Source organism: Pangasianodon hypophthalmus, chromosome 1, assembly GCF_027358585.1.
Source record: "Pangasianodon hypophthalmus isolate fPanHyp1 chromosome 1, fPanHyp1.pri, whole genome shotgun sequence".
NCBI classification, from domain to species: domain Eukaryota; kingdom Metazoa; phylum Chordata; class Actinopteri; order Siluriformes; family Pangasiidae; genus Pangasianodon; species Pangasianodon hypophthalmus.
In genome coordinates this window covers 11,508,052-11,528,082 of record NC_069710.1, presented here as the reverse complement: position 1 = coordinate 11,528,082, position 20,031 = coordinate 11,508,052, and the positions used below count along the sequence as shown (strand labels likewise).

At 38.1% G+C, this 20,031-nt stretch overlaps 1 protein-coding gene across 1 annotated transcript; it reads left to right on the top strand.

The window, feature by feature from the left end:
* The first annotated feature begins 2,194 nt into the window (after positions 1 to 2,194).
* On the top strand, positions 2,195 to 5,543 carry si:cabz01093077.1 (C-C chemokine receptor type 4). The gene is made up of 2 exons (XM_026926754.3): positions 2,195 to 2,367; positions 3,338 to 5,543. The coding sequence occupies exons 1-2, from the start codon at positions 2,342 to 2,344 to the stop codon at positions 4,359 to 4,361; spliced, it is 1,050 nt and encodes a 349-aa protein (XP_026782555.1). The 5' UTR covers positions 2,195 to 2,341; the 3' UTR covers positions 4,362 to 5,543.
* The last annotated feature ends 14,488 nt before the right edge of the window (positions 5,544 to 20,031 follow it).

The following is a 20,031-nucleotide window of genomic DNA, read 5'->3' as shown; positions in this document are numbered from 1 at the left end:
CTAGAGCTTGTGTACCATCAAACAAAACAAAGATCACTGACTGAGTGACCATGTTAGTAAACAGATAGAGATCAAATATAAAGTTGAGAGAGAGTGAGAGAGAGAGAGAGAGAGAGAGAGAGAAATACCAAAAAGAGAGAGGGGAGATTCATAGTGATGTGTGGGAATCCCTTTGTCTAAAAGAATGTTAATTGTAAAAGCAGTTTACAGACACAAAGTTAAAACTATGCACAAACAGTAGTAACCTATACTATATCTTCTTGCCTAATTGTCGTCTTATTTTGAGAAGCCTTCAGTTTGTGGTGGAGAGAGAGAGAGAGAGAGAGAGAGAGAGTTGTTTGTGCATCAAAGCTTTTCCCCTGAATCAATGCTGGTTGTGGCGTTTAGAGCATTTAGAGCATTTGGATCCATTCTCGGGGTGTAATTCGGTCAGCTTTATAACTTGTGTATGCCTGACTGCCCAATGAACTTTAAATGCCAGCTGTTTTGTCTACTGTTAAAGTGGAAAAAAGGGACAGATAAATGAGCACATAATTGTAGAGTGGGATTTGTCTTAACATCAAAGGCATAAATGCCAAAGATCACTGGTTTCCCACTGATGAGAGCTGTGAGCCTTCCCTTTGTGAGTCCTTTTGGTGCTTTACCTGTGTGATGCATCATGTGGTGTCTGTCTAGTTTACTGTAATAGTACAGTAATCAAAGGGACCATCTATCTGTGAAGGCATGGTACTGACTCTGTGGTAATTCTAAGTGGTAAGAAATTGGATTCATTTCTCCAAGAATTTTAAAAGATCCATGAATTTTGGACGTAACTTGCACCATGGGATTCTCAAGAGAAGGTGGACACGCAAACCATTTTTCCATTTTGGGATAGCCATGGATGTGTCCTGCATATTTTTTGGCTTGAGACTTCTCTCTTTAGCTTTAACATGTACTGCTTTCCAGATCTGCTGCCATTTTTCTCATCCATTCATCAACAGATGGGAGTTTTGATGGTTCACCAGATGATGGAAAAGTGGTGGGTGGTATCCAAGGACATGCTGGAAGGGTATGAGGCCTGTGGAGGTGTGGGTGAGGGCATTCTGTGTGTACTCCGCCCAGTACACACTTCAGTCATTCAATTTGTTGGAGCAGCATGTCCTTAAGAATCTTCCTATTTCTTGATAGGGTGTCATGAATGCTGTCTTCCATTTGTTCTACTCTGTCATCTGGATGAGGTTATACTCATATATAAATCTAGCTTGGTGAAGATACAAGGCCTTTGTATCCAAGGTGGATTGCACTCGAGGTAGTGGAAAGAGATATTTTAATGTAATGGCATTTAGAACTCTATAATCACAGAGTTCAGAGACCCTGTGTCCCAGTTTTATAATAGAATCTGACAGTGTGTCCAGCAAACATTTCTGATCTTTCTGCAAAACCTAAAAACTAAATTAAATTGGATAATATAGTATTACATGGCTATTGTTGCCTAAATAACAGCTTCTTGATTTGGAATAGATGTTGTTCTGAAACATAGTTAGCTTACTCAGTCACATTAGACAGAAGAAAGAAAGCTTTCAAGAAAGTTCCACAGGGTGACCTCAGCAGTCGAATAAAGTTATGTTTTGCATTTTGCTAATTTTTCTTATAATTTATGAATGAAAAATGACTTCTTTTTCCAGCAGCCCTTTTTTTTTTTAGTGTTTTCCAGTTTCTAGGGCAAAGTGGTAGGGTTAACATTAAAAAAAAGAGCTGATGGAGTAATTGCATTGACAGTAACATTGGTGACAATACTGTTTAATTTCCTGGTAGTATGATTTTCAGTGAGGTTGGTAACTTAGAGGAAAAGCATGGGGACCTCTGAAGTAAAACCTTGATTACAGCTTTCTATAGTCTAGAACTAGCATTGTGGCCATGTTTAAAAGGTCAAAATAAGAATAATTGCTAAGGCATTAGTTACCAAAGCATTGTATAGTAGGTGGCCTTTGACTTTTGACCATATCATTTACTGTTCTTTAAGAGTAATGCCGTGGGTGGGGGAGCTCAAATAATTTTTGAGTAGAAAGCGTTGCCTAAGATTAATGAGTCATGTGTCATCTTATCTCTTCTGTTGGAATTTCTGCAGTGCATCCAGACAAGCTAACGTGCAAATGGCAGGAAGTCTCACCTCGTCTTCCCCCTGTACTTCTGAGAGATACAGAAAAAAAACACTCATGCACTCATACTCATACAGGCTACAAATTACAGGAAATTTGCTCGAGCTGAAAAGAAAAACAGCAAGATGAAATGCCCTTGTCTCACTTGCATGTATGCATAGGACACCAAAGAACACCAGACAGGACAACAGATTATTTCCATTATGGAACAAAGTGGGAGCACAGAAAGGTAACCTGAAATCTATATATGTATCTGGTGCCTTAAGCTGTATGTGTGTCAGTTGTGAAGTGATCATAATACAGGAACTACAGATCAAACCACACTGATAAAACAATGTTTAGTAGTAGCAACATTGTGGTGGGCTCTTTAAGGGGCCTGTGGTTTAGAGAAGTAGCTGGAAGTTGTGGTCTAATTTGCACAGCTGGAAGAAGATCATATATTTTTACAGCACGATATTTTGGATCTTGGTCAAGACACTTCTAATATTATGATAAAACTGTTTAATTTAATCAATAATAAGGATTCAGGAGAATGTAATATAAATGCGGAAAGAGTTACTGAAATTCATCCTTTGTACCAAATTCATCCTTTGATCTGATTTGAGATTTTAGTAGAGAGACAGTAAAGATAACATAGTTTTCTGCTTAGAAATAAAGAAAATGTATAACTAATTAGTTAATTTAATGTCGGAATAAAACTTATTCATATTCATATTTTCAAAAAGTCATATTCAATTTTAAAAAAGAAAAAAATAAACTTTTGACCTATTTTATTTTTCGCATATATATATATATATATACATAACATTTCTCTCCCCCCCCCCCCTTAATTAAGAACTTAATGTAAATTATTTTACCTCTTCTGAATGAAAACTCATAAATAAACACAAAATTAGGCACGCCAATGTATCTTCAAAGCAGCAACAAAATATTACCAGATAATATATTATAATATTATAATATAACCAAATCTGCATTGGAATTTTTTTATATTCCTGACAGCAGAAGTAAAATATTATCATGGAATGTAGTGGTTCGAAAACAAAGTATAATATTCTTTTTTTCCATAGGTAAAGTCCAATTTCTGTTCTCGCTTAATATGCAAATGAATGTCTCTGTAAAGCGGTTTTCCCCCAATTCCTCCTTACTACAGTTTCTCTGAATAATGACTCTCACCTGTCACTTTCTGTTAATTTCAGAATGACCACTATGGAGATGAACATAACTAGCCAATATTATTATTACGATGAGGCCTCACCTTGCTATAATGTTCCTGATTTGAACCCGACGATCATGGCTGTCGTCTTCTACCTGGTTTTTGCCCTTGGACTTCTTGGTAACACCACCTTATTGTGGATGTTGCTGAAGATCATGCGCATAAAGACCATGACAGATGTGTGCCTGCTGAACCTGGCAATTTCTGACCTGATCACCGTGCTCTCGCTGCCCTCATGGGCACTTTACATCAAGGGGCATTTATCTGATGCTAATGCCATGTGCAAACTCATGGTTGGTACCTATCAACTGGGCTTCTACAGTGGCATACTTTTTGTGATGCTGATGAGCATTGACCGCTATTTGGCCATTGTCCATGCAGTAGCATCTTTGGGAGCACGGACTCTGAGTTACGCCATTACTGCTAGCCTTGTAATCTGGACCATCTCCTTCTGTGCTGCACTTCCAGGGGCCATTTTCCACAACATGATCACAGATATGGATAACAACACACAGTGTGATTGGGATACCAATAAAGGGTCAGTCAAGACATGGAAGCTGTTCCTTAATTTTAGCCAAAATACAGCAGGGCTCTTTGTCTCACTGCCTGTCACAATCTACTGCTATGTCAGGATCCTGCTGGTGCTGAGGAGGACAAAGAACTCCAAGCGAGGACGAGCCATGAAGTTAATTTTTGCCATCGTCATCGTCTTCGTGGTCTTCTGGGTGCCATACAATGTAGCCGTGTTCTTGCAGACCCTGCAGAACTTTGAAATCGGCGATTCGTGTGATAGCAGTAAACATATAACTACCGCCCTGTCTGTGACTGAAACCGTTGCATTAGCTCACTGCTGCGTGAATCCTGTGATCTATGCTTTTGTTGGGGAAAAGTTCAGGAAATGTTTGGCCAAAGAGTTTTCAAAATGGCTCCTTTGTGCAAAGTTTTACAAACCAACATCAATGTATTCAAAAACCTCAGAAAATGAAACATCCAACACACCTTTATAAGAGAACTGTATATATTTATGTATTTGTATAAATGCCACAGGATATAGAATCAGAGGTGATTTGAGCTAAACTGTACATACTTCTTTTATCTAAATCTGTTACTATATTAACGTAGCATTGCCGCCTGACAACTCCAGGGTGCCTGGTTCAATCCTGAGCTCGGGCTGCTGTCTGTGTCTGTTTCCCATGTTCTTCCCATGTCATCCTGGGTTCTTTGGTTTCCACCAACCTTCCAAAAACATGCCAGTACGTTCTGTGAGATGGACTGGTGTCCCATTAAGGGTATATTCCCACCTCACACCCAATCTTCCCAGAATACACTCCAGATCCACTGCAACCCTAACCAGAATAAAGCAGTTCCTGAAGATGATTGAATGTTCCTATATTAGCACATACTATATTTTACTATATTAGTATTATATTATATTTATTATGTTAATAATGCCAAAGTCATAGGAATACTAACAATTTAAGGCAGCTTTGTTTGGTCTTAAGAACTATAACCACAAATCAACCCCCTTAGTTTTATTACAATCTGAGTCATGAAAATTCTTGTGAATCTTGTGAGATTATGAATAAATACCCCATACCAAATAGCACATTAGAGATCTTCTGTCAGAAACAGAACCATTAACTAAATTTAAGTTATATTATGCCACAACCCTACTATAAACAATGTAATGTAATAATGTGGGAGTTTAAGGTTCAGTGACTCATTCATTATCTGGATGAATGATGGTTTATATATGAATTATGTATATTATCCATATTAGCTGTCCTGTGCATTATTAAAAGCCCTATTAAAATCATTTAATTCCCCAGTACAGTACAGAATTGCATCATTGCACAGACTGAGTCATGTTTTTTCCTGAGATGTGCACAGTTTAACCCCTCCTTACATCAAGCCACAAAGCACAAATGTTTTGAAAGATTCGCTGTAGAGCATGAAACTGTAAGAGCATGAAACTGTAAGAGCCGGATTTCCTGCACATGACTTTTTGTTCTTACATGAAAAACCTGTTAGTATGCGTGTAACAAATGAAGAGGAAGACTGAAGGAAGAAGCTTGAATCTGTAAAAGTAATGAGAAGGAGCATGTTGTAGTACGCATGACTGTATGTATGGTCTATTGTTGCAACGTCAAAGTAATAAAGTGTTGTTGGTTTGAAAATAGTACACCACTGCAGGTGACGTCATCAACCATTTCCTGCTGGGTTGGGGGCTGCTATGCTCTAAGAAGAGGCAGCTGTTTTGGGTTTGTGAGGCCCTAAGTAAGATCATGACCATGTGTAGCCAAGCCTCGTACACGGAACCAATTCATAGTACAACACGACTGAATTTCTTTCTTTGATTAGAGTGAGCACTTTACAGAAAAGACATTTTTGCTTTCCTTTTGAGTCGGGGCAGACCTTTGTATAAAAGTGCATGATTTAATACAAGCATGAAATTAATGGGAAAAGTGTGCATTTAGAGCAATATGAAATAATCAATTGGCACAATAGATTTAGTAAAACAATAGCATATTGAAAAGGCTCTAGGTATGTATGACAGATCTTCATGTGTAACATGGGCTAAATTGTTACTAAACTATCTTTCTTTTACAGGACAATGTTCCAGGAACAAGATTAGGTGAGAGTATATAAATGAAGCACTAAAGGGAGAAACTAGTTAAATTTTTAAATCCTTGACTTGGCTTTTCAGGTTTATGACAGTAGTGCAAATTATATCTGACAGTATCTGATGCTAAATGTGAGATAAATAATGTATTTCTCCCTCACTAGGAGTGCACCGAACATCCTGTGAGACTTGTTTGTCTCTGTAGCTGTTGGCACACTTAGAAATTTCAGTATAGTCCCTTCAGAAACGAACCTAGTACATAAAAAAGTACCAAATTCATTATGTTAGAATGTAAAACTTGTCTGTTTTCACACTAACTAAACAGATAAACATGCATGCAGGGATATATTTAGCTATTATTAAATATTACGATGTAATATTGAATAAATAACCAAAAAATAAAAAATAACCAACTGATACTATATGGCCAAAAGTATGTGGACACCTGACCATCACACCCATATGTGCTTTTTGAACGTCCCTTTCCAAATTTCATCCTGTTTTGCTTTTATAATAACCTCTACTCTTTGTTTTTTTTTTATTATTATTATTTTACAGGGACAGTGCTCATTAATCAACAGTCAGATACTGTAAATAAGCCAGAGTTAGCCCAGCAGGCTAATTTTCATCTGTCGCCCCTTGCCAGATTTTAAACTAAAATTGGCAACCTAAAATTAAAATCTAATAAGTTATCACAAATAACAAACATGTATCAATACAACAAAACCATGTAATTGAAACATATCCATGAGTAAGTAATGGTACAAAAAACAAAAAACAGATTTAAACATACATCAAAACAGAATAATACCAAATCAGCAGATATATACATAAACACTACTAAAGATGATAATGGCAGTGTCAGAGAAAAGATTGTTTATTTACATATGATTATAAGTTTGGTTTGCTTTTAGCCATATCTTTAGTTTATATTTAAATGTTAGATAATTTGTACTCTCTCTTAACTCAGTTGGTAGAGTATTCCAATAATGAATGGTTCTAACTGAAAAGAATGATTGTCCAAACGTACATCTAAATTGTACACATTCTCCTCTATTAGTTGCTCTTGTTACTTTGCCACTATAATGTAATGGGAAGGATTTCCACTAGATTATGGAGCATGGCTGTGGGGATTTGTATTCATTCAGCTGCAGAAGCATTAGTGAGTTCAGGCACTGATGTTGGGTGAGGAGGCCTGGGGTGTGTTCCAAATGATCCCAAAGGTGTTCAGTGGAGTTGAGGTCAGGGCTCTGTGCAGTACACTTGAGCTCTTCCACTCCAACCTTGCCTTCATGGAGCTCGCTTTGTGCACAGGGGCGTGGTCATGTTGGAACAGGTTTGGGCCTCGTAGTTCTAGTGAATGGAAATTGTAATGCTAAAACACACAAAGGCATCCTATACAATGCTGCTTCCAACTTTGTGGCAACAATTTGGGAAAGGCAGACATATGGGTGTGATGGTCAGGTTTCCACAAACCTTTGGCCAAATAGTTTATCTACTGTAGCTATTGTGAGCTAATGAAAACTAATTGATAGACTATAAACTATTACACAAACAACTACCATCTAACCAAGTCACCTAGCAAAATATCATACATTTTTATCAACTTAGCTAATATGCTAGCTGTTATAGCTAGCCATATTATAGCTAGCTGTTATAGCTAGATATGTTCACAGTATTGAAACAATTCTGAACAATGTAGCTAGCTAATACTAGCTGCTGCTACCGAGCTATCATTAACTCTCAAACCAACAAAGTAAATATGACAAATGTTAACATTTGGAATAAGATTTGTTTGAGAAACTGGGAACTAGATAATGACTGGGAAGTCTTGTCTTTGTAGCATGTTAAGTAACTATAAATGGATAAAATGGAAAAAATCTATGATGTCATTAATTTTTTAATAAGTAAAAAATTTTAATTGTTGAAAACTTGCTGCAGTGTAAAAGGAATAATGCACTTCAGGATGTACTGTAACCGGAAAATAATCAACTTTGGGCTGGTAACAGTAACTCTGCTTGGTGTCACTGCTTCATGACACTACCCTGCCGTTGACACACACATTTTTTCCATCACTCTTCATTGCAATCTTTGATTTCTTGCATTTCTTTTTAGCATAAATGTAAAATTTGCATCAGAATGAGTGGAATGGAAATTCCCACAGCAGACAATTATGTACGAGTTAAGCTGCTCATGCAGAAAGCAGCATTTACCTGCAACATGAACATCTTTGCCCACATTTTAGAACAGAAATAGATGGAGTTGTAGATTAACAGGCCACTTCCTTGCTATGAACAGCTTCTGATTTATATCGGTGCAGCTATTAGCAACAGAGACCTAATTACAACACACTTCTGAGAAATCAGCGGCGATGTCCTCATTCTGAAGAGACTTTTATCAGCATCACTATCAGCATCCACATGTATAATTCATGGGGATTTATAACAATCAAGTGCTCTATTTTATGCAATAACAAGAAAGGCTTCAAAAGGGAGTTTGAGACTTCTTCAATTTGAAATAGATTCAACAGCAGCAACCATCTCACAGAAATTCTATTTAAAAAAGCTGATGTTGATCAAAGTCATAATAGATCTAAGATCTAACCTTTTGTAACCTTTGGAAACTATGGTAGCATCAGAGATCACATTATGAGAGATGAATGGATTTTTATCAGCATCAGTGTGATCTGAAACTTGATTAATACCAAAAATGTTTCTTCAAAAAGAATTCTTATCTTGAAGGAATAACATCAGTTGAACTGGACTTCTTGTGAATAATCAGTGGTGGAGCTCACCTTACTTTATCTCTGTGTCATTTCCTTCCTAGTTTGCAGCTTGCTTGTGCAAATTTTCACACATTTAGAATGATGATACTAGGTCACCAATAGAGAAAACACTGTGAGGAGATTTTCCAGTATAAGCTCAAGAAGAATTGTTTTCAATAGTTATTCAGAACATCCAAACATTGTGACAGGATCTACCTCAGACTGTCAGACAAATAAGAGCCGCCCTCTACCACTTCCACCTCTGTCTTCCTTTTACATTCTGATTCACTGCTCTTCACAGTACGTCAACACCTAATTTGCATATGACCTAGAATTGCACAATACCTCACCTCATGTAAATATGAGCAAAGCACGTTTACTGTATATCTTTTTTGACCATCTCAGTTATTTATCTTTGAGAGTTTATAATTATATATATATATATATATATATATATATATATATATATATATATATATATATATTATATTATAAACTCTCAGAGATTATAATTAACACTTTGAAAACACATCAGATCTCATGCTAGATATTTATACTGATATGGACTGGGTAATGTGTTAGGAACGAAAGGATGCCACATCGTTTGATGGAAATGAAAATTATCAACCTACAGAGGGCTGAATTCAAAGACACCCTGAAAATCAAAGTGAAAAAATGACGCAGCAGACTAGTCCATTTTGCTGAAATTTCATTGCAGCAACTCAAAATGGTACTCAGTAGTTTGTATGGTCCCCACGTGCTTGTATGCATGCCTGACAACGTCGGGGCATGCTCCTAATGAGATGATGGATGGTGTCCTGGGGTATTTCCTCCCAGATCTGGACCGGGGCATCACTGAGCTCCTGGACAGTCTGAGGAGCAACCTGGCAGCTTCAGATGGACCGAAACATAATGTTCCAGAGGTGTTCTATTGGATTTAGGTCAGGCGAGTTTGGGCGCCATTCAATGATATCAATTCCTTCATCCTCCAGGAACTGCCTGCATACTCTCGTCACATGAGGCCGGGCATTGCACCACTGCACACTGCACCAGTGTAGGGTCTGACAATGGGTCCAAGGATTTTATCCCGATACCTAATGGCAGTCAGTGTGCCATTGTCTAGTCTGTAGAGGTCTGTGCATCCCTCCATGTATATGCCTCCCCAGACCATCACTGACCCACCACCAAACCGGTCATGCTGAACGATGTTACAGGCAGCATAACGTTCTCCACAGCTTCTCCAGACCTTTTCATGTCTGTCACGTGCTCAGGGTGAACCTGCTCTTATCTGTGAAAAGCACAGAGCGCCAGTGGCAGACCTGCCAATTCTGGTGTTCAATGGCAAATACCAGTCGAGCTCCACGGTGCCGGGCAGTGAGCACAGGGCCCACTAGAGGACGTCGGGCCCTCAGGCCACCCTCATGAAGTCTGTTTCTGATTGTTTGGTCAGAGACATTCACACCAGTGGCCTGCTGGAGATCATTCTGTAGGGCTCTGGCAGTGCTCATCCTGTTCCTCCTTGCACAAAGGAGCAGATACCGGTCCTGCTGATGGGTTAAGGACCTTCTACGGCCCTGTCCAGCTCTCCTAGAGTAACTGCCTGTCTCCTGGAATCTCCTCCCTTCTCTTGAGACTGTGCTGTGAGACACAGCAAACCTTCTGGCAATGGCACGTATTGATGTGCCATCCTGGAGGAGTTGGACTGCCTGTGCAACGTCTGTAGGGTCCAGGTATCGCCTCATGCTACCAGTAGTGACACTGACCCTAGCCAAATGCAAAACTAGTGAAAAACAGTCAGAAAAGATAAGTAGGGAAAAAAATGTCATTGGCCTCCACCTGTACAACCAGGATGATATTAATTGTGACAAAGCCATAAACTAACTTAAGTCGAGATGATATCACAGATGCATGTTAGAAAGTGTATGGAGGGTGATGAGGCTCAACTATCATGTCCAAAATGGTCAATCACCAACCATGTACGTTTATTCATCAGATAACTCATTTAAAACACATTCTACAGATCTTCAGCTGGGAATTCTTTGCAACTTTTCTGGTATGTTGCTCATTTTGATGTCTTAGCTACCTTGCTGTACAGATATTATAACTAGCAAACCAATGTGAGTGAAAGAAGTGATGTATTGAATTGATGTATTGACTGTATGACCTTAGCCAGCACTTGAAGTAGATTGGAAAGTTTAGCCAGTCACTCCTTTTTAAACAAGCTCCACCAACAGAAGACCAGAGCATAAAATAGCACTTCTCTGTTCAGATGGGTAACTTACTGCAGGTGTCAGAACTAGATTGAAATCATTGAGAGCAGTGATTTTTTTTTCTTCTCAAAAAATATGTGTTGAGCATAAATTTTGACTGCTGTTTACCAGTATATTTTTATTTGGTACATTATATTAACTGCTTATACTTACATTACTTTGATTAACATGATATTAAAATGATGGATTAGCTAATAATCAACTTCAGACTGGTTATCAGTAACTCTGCTTCATCACACCACCCTGTTTTTGATACACACATTTTTTTTCCTTCATTCTTCATTGAAATCTTTGATTTCTGGTATTTTTTTCAGAGTGAGTGGAATGGAAATCCCCACAGCAGAAAATTATACACAGCACAAAACAAATAGTAGCTCACTCATTCATCGCTCTACATTTTTTTCCCCCTGACAACGGTAAATTTAGTATACTTGAGCAAATTATATGGGTACAATTTAGCATTTTACATATTAGTTAATTAATAATGCTGTACTTATGACTTCAACGTGCCATTTTAGGTGATAGTGGCACCATGTTGTCCAATCATATATATTCTTTTCCAAAAGTATTGGAACCTCAAGGCCAATTATTTTGTTTTTGCTATTCACCGAAGACATTTGAGTTTGTGATCAAATGAGGAGATGATAGATCAGAATTTCATCTTTCATTTCCTGATATTTACATCTAGATGTGTTAAACAACTTAGAACATCGTACCTTTTGTTTGAATCCACCCATTTTTCTGAGTGATTAAAAATATTGGAACTTCAAAGAAGACTTTGAGAGCAGAACTACAGAGACCATATCACAAGATGAAAACCACTCATCAGCAGTAAGCATCAGAAGGCCAGACTGAAATTCAGAGGTGAGTCACAAAAGTTCTGAAACCAAGATGTGTTGGAAAGATAATAAGATGGTAAGATGGTCTACCACCAAAGGTGCCATGTTCTAAGGTGTTTAACAAATCTAGATGGAAATATCAGTAAATGAAATTCTGAAATTCTGATTTATCATCTAGTCATTTTTTGATCTTAAATCCAAATGTCTTCAGTATATAGCAAAAACAAAAGAATTGGCCTTGCCGTTCCAATATTATTGAAGGGGACTGTAAACGGTGGGATTGGCCACACCTGTCCCTGTGGATGAACTGCCACTGCTAAGCCCCTAGCTGTAGCCTGTAACACTAATAAATGCCCAGTGTGTGGGACTGAAAAGATCAGTCACAGAGGCTATAAAAAACTAAAGCGGAAACACATGTTCAGTAATGGAGAGTAAATATGTTTTAAAAATTAACGTTAATTGACAGTAGATTCTCAATTGGTTTTACTCTAATTAAAGACTGCTGGGTACAGAATAAGTGTGTAATTAAACTGTATTTTATTTTTCATGTGGTCTGCTTCACCTCCTCTCTAACAAAATGCAACATCAGAAAAGTCATGTTTCTTGTGTGGAATCTCTTCATTAGTTGTGAGAAAATTGATGTACATCTTATGCTGTGAACAGGGTTGCCAGATCCGCATGACAAAGCAGGACAATGGACAAGTAAGGAATAAAACATATGGGGTCATACTGTGATAGGAGAATAATAGGTGTAACAATACAATAAATTTAAATATGATACAATATGGTACAGTTTTGTCACAACAATATTAACGATTTCCTCTACATGTGCCCTAGGTTTCCATTTGCATTCCATAGCATTTAACATTATAAAAGTACAATAATTTTGAAGCTTATTAATGACACATTGGGCCTGACTCATCAATCTTTGAGTGAAGTTATGTAAGTAAGCCAAATAAAACTAAAAATTTACACAGAATTTACAGAAGTTTTGTGATGCCTCTTAAGGGCATCATATCGATTCTTCCATTTGCACCACCTTGGCTTACAACTACCATCTGCACAGACCGGCCCACCCTCCTTTCATATAGCTGCATTTCATCTTTATTGAATAACTAGCCTTAATTGTCTTATGTGTATATATATATATATATATATATATATATATATATATATATATATATATATATATATATATATATATATATATATATATATAGTATCACTGCAAGTTACAAGTTATATACTGTATATAACTTACAATATGTATAAAATTTACAAGCATAAGTAGAGCAAATCACTGGCACAAATACATTTATACTGAGAAGATTTCAAGATTTTTATTTGTCATATACACAATTATATACAGTATATAACTTGCAGTGAAATGGAAACCTGGCCAACTCCTCTTGTATGGCTACAAATGCAGATAATTAGAGTATGAGTGCTATGATTGCACAGGTAGGGTCTGAAGAAGAGAGATTGGGGGCATACCACAGCAGAATACCCAGCCCTCTGACTTCCACCAAGAGTTATTACTGCCCTCCACTGGATCATATTTTTACAGCATGCTGGGAATTAAACAGGTTTTGGTCATATTCTTCTCCCAAATGTGTGCTGCTGAATACGGTTGGTATTCTGAGTGAAGGGAGGCCCAGGAGGTTAAATGGATGTACCGGGAAGTGTATTGTCATCTGAGATACCAGGACAGCCAGCCTGTAGCATGTGTGGTGATAACTGGGGACAAATCCCTTTGCAACTAGACATTTTCCTGAACTGAAATATGTTACATGTATCTTAATCAAAGTTTATTTTAAAATGTAGTTAGATTTCATTCCAATTCCACTGAAAGGAGCTCCGACTATACCTCTGTAATATAACCTAATCTACCTAATCTGGAAAAACAACAGCCCAATTTTAAAGTATTATATGTTTACAATGGGAATTGACTTTATTTATCACGATCATTCAAGTCAGTCTCTGTGATCACTTGAGATATAAAGCTCTCACCACATTTAAATACAAGCCTCACTGTTGTCTTTTCTCTCAACTAATATTTGACGTTTTTGCATGTTTTTTAATTTCATATCATGAAAGTGTTTTTAGGGAACAGATTAGGAAGGCATTTATGAAAAAATGGAGGATCTAATACATTCATTTGAGACATTTTACAGCAGAAAGCTGTCAGCCAGTTGGTTGGGCCTTTCAGGGTTTGAGAAAGAATACGGCAGGAAGTGTACAAGGTTCAGCTGCTACAGGGACTGTGCAAGGTTCAGCTGCAACTTTGTGGAAGGACGGTGGTGATGCATGTGATCGACACATGTAGAACTCCAGCCTACCTACCCTTAATAGGTATCTTGATTTAATGCCAAGTTAGTAAATCATAAATCATAACCCTGGGTTTATGACTATTTCATTTAGGAAGGCATATGCTTGTCCAAGGTCGTCACTCTGCGGCCTGGCACTGCTGAGGACAGCGCTCCTCCACCAGGCTTTGTCAGGTCTTTGCTCCACTGTCTGACCCCACAGGGTTGTCACTCCACATCCTGACTTCTCTCAGGGTGGTGCTCCGACACTGGGATTTGCCAAAGCCGTCACCCCACTGAGAACAGTGCTCTGCCCCAAGGCTTCGACAAGGTCATTGCTCCGCCGCCTGGCTCTGCCAAACTCAGGATGATGCTCTGCCCCCAGGCCTCGCCAAGTTTGTCGCTCCACCCCCAGGCTTCAGCAAGTTCATCTCTGCGCATCCTGGCTCCACAGTGGAGGATGCTCCATCCACATGCTTCGCCGAGTTCATTGCTCCGCTGCCTGGCTTCGCCGAGGTCGTCGCTCTGCATCCTGGCTCCACCAAGGATGGTGCTCCACCCCCAGGCTTCACAGACGTCTCATCTCTGCTTCCTGGCTTTGCAGACGTCTTCTCCTTTCCGCCTCCTGTATTTGATGACTTCACGCTCTCTCCACCTCCTGGCTTTGGCGTCTGTCACAAATCCCCTCAGAGCATGGTGCTTTTAGCTGTGCTCTTACTGTTTATTTTCAGTTCCTGGTCCTGTGTGTGCCCTTTTGTGTTGTTGTCATGTGTATTAATTCCAGTTCTCTCGACCTGTTTGTTCCTTAATTACCTAATTCCCTAATAAATGTCTATTTATACTCTGTTGTTTCTGAGTATCTTGCATGCACTTCCCAACACACATCTGAACACCTTCTGTAGCAAAGCCTTGTCTTGTTCTGCTGTTGAGTCTTGTTCAGTGGGGAGTTTTCTGGTATGTTGCTCATTTATATGACTTAGCTAGATCGTTGTACTAATTATAACTAGAAAACCAACGTGAGTGAATGAAGTGATGGCATAAACCAAGTCAAAATGATAAATCATAATAATTTACGATTGACTGTATGACATTTGAAGTAGCTTTTTAAGGTGAGCCATTCACTTCTTTTTGAATGAACTCCACCAACAGAATAAGCAGATCATTAAGAGTGCATGTCTCCATTTAGATGTTTAACTCACTGCAGGTTTTAGAGATGAAAATAATGGAGAGTATCAATTTTTTTTTTTAGTTAAAAAAAATAGGCTGTGTTGAGTGTAACTGTTGTCTGCTGTGTACCAGTATATTTTCAGTTGGTACTTTACATTAGCTGTTTATACCTATTTCGTACAGATCCTCAGTTTTTGACATTTATGCACGTATGCGTCAACAACAGCCAAGGTGGAGGGAGTGTAGTGATCATGTGGGGATGGACAGTCAAAACCATTAGTGTCAACTGTGAAGTGGTTACGTGGTAATTCCTTGCCAGTCATCCTAATGTTTATAAACAAGCGCAGGAAATGTGGGAGGTAGGCATCCTGAAGGTAGGGGAAGCAGCAGGGACCTGAGCGAAACCTGGATCTCACAGTGTTATTGAGAAAAAGTTGCACATGTATACACAGTAGCTCATTAAACTTTGCATACTTATCAAAGTAATATTTTATATTCTTGCTCATGATTACAGTAGTACTGTTTATGCATTACTGCTTTCAAATATAAAGTCTTTTAATATATAAAAATGCATTTACTCACCTTAGATTTGTTGATGACTTAAGTCCAAATGTTTCATCAATATTTACATGGGTAAAGTCATATGTATTCAGAATTGGGCTCTGTAGCTACTGTACTTAAGTAGATTTTCTGGGCGCCCAATTCAGTTTATGCAAATCATTCAGTTTATACAGTTCACTTTAAGTAAGTCTTGTTCATAATTTTATCCCTAAAAAATCTCATTCTTGAGATAAGCAATGTCTCTGTGTCACGCTGTGGAAGTGGATGCATTTGCAAAAATCTACTTTATTTAAAAGCAGACTGGCAAACAGTTCCAAAATATGTTAGGCAATGGCAAAGTAAAAAAAAAAAAAGGGCAGAAATTCAGGTGATTAGCAAACATAACAAACTAGGAAACCCCAAATCACAAAAACCAATGGACAATAGCAAAGTCTAAAATACCAGAATAGCAATCACAATAATAAAGGCTTGGCATTTCAGGAAAAAGCACACTGAACGATACTTCGCAGTGAGTGGAAGTTTGAAGTTTGAAGGTGTGTACAATCAGAAGTCGGGGAAATGGAGGTGTCATTTGGGAGATGTAGTCTGGAGCAGCCATGTTTGTAGGCCACATTGCAGCATGGGAAATGGAGTCTATTCAAATTCTAGTGTTGACATGACACTCTAATTAAAATGCTCTCTTAATTAATTAATAGTATCCTATTTATATATTTAAATATATAACTAGATATATATATATTGGCCTCAAATGGCATTTCATAGTTTGTTTTTTTTTAGTGTGTTTACAGCCCAAAACATGAATTCCAGCAATGACATATTGTGGTTACATCAAACTGTCAGACAGTGGTGCTAGACTTAATAGTGCTCTTTGCTCAAGCCAATATCATACAAGAAAATTGGGCTTAGGTTCAAGGGCAGATAAAAGAATAAAAAGGTTTTTTTTGTTTTTTTGCTTTTTTTTTGCAGTCACCCAACTGGGACCCAAGTTTAGGGTTTTACCATTACATCCTTGTTTAGATCTGGGCACTGTATGTATTTTTATGCATTTTTAGATTAATCATGATCAACCCCACTATTTTGACTGACTATGCAAGTCATTGACAATACCATTGGTAACTACTAATATGCACCATAAAAGATATATCCCATATTTTTCATAATATCCAGGTGTAAAAGCAAAAGGAGGTCTAAGAAAAGATGTCAAGAGTACAAAGTCAGAATGTCTTCTATCATAATCATAATAACTGCAGACACACACACACACACACACACACACACACACATATATATATATATATATATATATATATATATATATATATATATATATATATATATATATATATATCACTATTACAGGTTGTAGTTACAGGTTGCCATGCATGAGTGTTTCTCCAACTCCTAGAAAAGGCTTGTTTGAGATTCCTTGGAAAGAAGAACTGAAAATATCTAAGAAAAGGTCAAAGACCACAGAAACACACTGATGTCAGGAAGTTACAAATTCTACAGTTTCCTCTATTTTTAAAAAAAGGTTGAATGCTTTAGATGTCTAAATGTTTTTTTTTTTCCTAAAGTGTGGATATTTCTAACACGTGACCAGAAAAGCATCCAGAGAAAGGTAACATTTTGACTTCTTTTATTTAATTCAAAGGTTATTTCAAATGGATATATGTGCATATTTTACTGTTGTGCATAGCCGCGATCATAAACCTTCCCAAACCGCCGTCCCGATACAGACAATAGTACTTTTATTTACTTACTCATGATAAGAAAGCATGAAATGAAACGTATGAAATGAAACTTCAAGCTCAGTGAATGAACCTTTGTGATTTGCATGCAGGGTGAAATACAGATTGTGGTGTCAGGCGAGAGATGGCAACAATCACAGAGAATGCTTTTATTAAAAAGTTATGGCAATAGCAAAGAAATCTAAATCATGAGGGAAAGATCAAAAATGACAAAACAGGCAAAGGGTCAGGCAATGAGCAAACAGAGTATCTAAGAGCAAGGCAATAATAAAAAAAACTAGGGCCAAAAAAAAGAAATAGCAACCGTGGAATAAAGGCTTGGTATATCAGGTGAAAACACAGAGTTGAACGAATACGTCACAAGTCCTAAACTTGTGCGAGTGCTTATATTGTGTGCTGAGGTGATTGAGTCCAGGTGTGTGCAATCAGTAATCAGGTGACTGTGAACATGCCATCGAACGGGTGTTGTAGTCCAGCGTGTCCATATTTGTAGGTGGAAGTGCATTAATTCTGGCATTGGCATGACACATAGCTGGTTTCCTGAACAGATTTGCTTTTTTTGTGTGTGCATTGCAATATGTCATGCATTAAGAAAAATACATCAACTGACTTTATGGTATTTTGTTATTGCAGAATAAATGGGATTTTTTAAATTCTGTATCCTGGGTATTTACTTGTACTGGTAAACCTCCTACTACCTTATCAAATAAAACAATACACCTAGGAGGCATGCTTTTCGGTGTTATCGCACAAACAATGATGCATCTTGACAGCATGTCAATCAAATAGGCTTTAGGCCTGGTTTATAATGATGGCAAAGCTCTTTGATGCTAGTAATGGTATATTACTTTTATTTACACGTAGACATTTTCAAAATAAGAGATAGGACAGTTTACGGTCATGTTTTTTCCTTATGAAATTTGCTGGAATTTATCTGTATCTGTTGTGCTACCACTACCTTAAATAATATATTGATTTTTTTTTTTTATTTTACTGCTCAAATATAATTGAGTTTAGGCACATATGGGCCAATTATGGACATGGTAAGTATATGTTACAGAGTAAGCCACGCTGTATTCTGGGAATTTTAGTTGGATGCCGATTCCGGCGTCCCCAACAATTATAAAGTCAGTATCTGGATTTGAGTTTTCAAGTCCATTAATCAGTTTGTACAAGTTGTCCGCCTGAGGTGGAATGTAAACAGCTGTGAGGACAATGGAACTGAATTCCTGAGGCAGATAAACAGGTTGGATTTTTTTATCTGTGATAAGCTTCAGATTCAGATCTCAGTAGTCACGTTTACATGGACACTTTTTGTTTCAATCGGAATGAAATCAATCAGATTGATTAATCCGATCGCAGTGTTTACAAGAACGCTGAATAAAGTAATCGGGTTGATATGCGCGTTTACATGACAGAATCGGGGTTGATCTTCTGACATGCGCACGGTGCACGAATACACGTTTCCCACCGTTCCAACATGCAGATGCTAGCAGCCGCTCTCTTGCCATTGCTTCTTTTTTTCGTTTTAAAAAGCAGACTTAATATTTGCCTATTTCAGCTGCTAATTAGAAGACGTGAGCGCATGATATTTTGTGCGGTACTGCGTGTATTTATCAAGCAATTAAAATGCCCCTTCCCGAGCACAGAACAAGGCGTCTGTGGATGAGGGTCCGAAGCAAGGACCGGTGGGACAACGTCGTCTTACACCACTTCACAGACGAGGAGTGGAAGGAGAATTTTAGGATGACACGACAGTCATTTATGACACTATGCTCAATGGTGGAGGGGTACATGGCACCTGGTGAGGCTACGGTCAGAGCCCCAATACCGCTGACAGCCGTGCGTCATACGTCATCACGTGATTTGTATGTCATTGCACATGCGCAGAACTATCTGGTTTCATTTTCAATCCAATGATGTGTTTACATGTCCTCTCCATCGGATTAGAAAAGGTTTAAACCACCCCTTACGATCCGAATGAAATTTTAATCGGTTTTAGCCAATTCATTCTGATTGACGTGTTTACATGTGACTTTTTAGATGTGATTGTGCTTCTAGTCCAAATACGATCGGATTATTAGTGTCCATGTAAACGCAGCTAGTGTCTGGCTAGAACTGCAACATTTGAGGCCAGCAATTGTTTACTAAGAAACATACTCCACCACCTCTGTGTTTGATGGAGTAAGCAGTTCTATTTTGCAGCAGTGTTTGTTGGTCATATGGAATTAACAAAATCATAATACAGACATGGAAGGAAATTATAAACACAATAAAACATAAAAAACCCTACAGAGTTTTCGCAGAGCTCTTGCTGCCGCAGCCATCCCGCGGAGTGTTAACCACTATCAAGGTAAGGTCACGGCATGATTGCTTGTCTCTGTTCGTCCTTGTTGAAG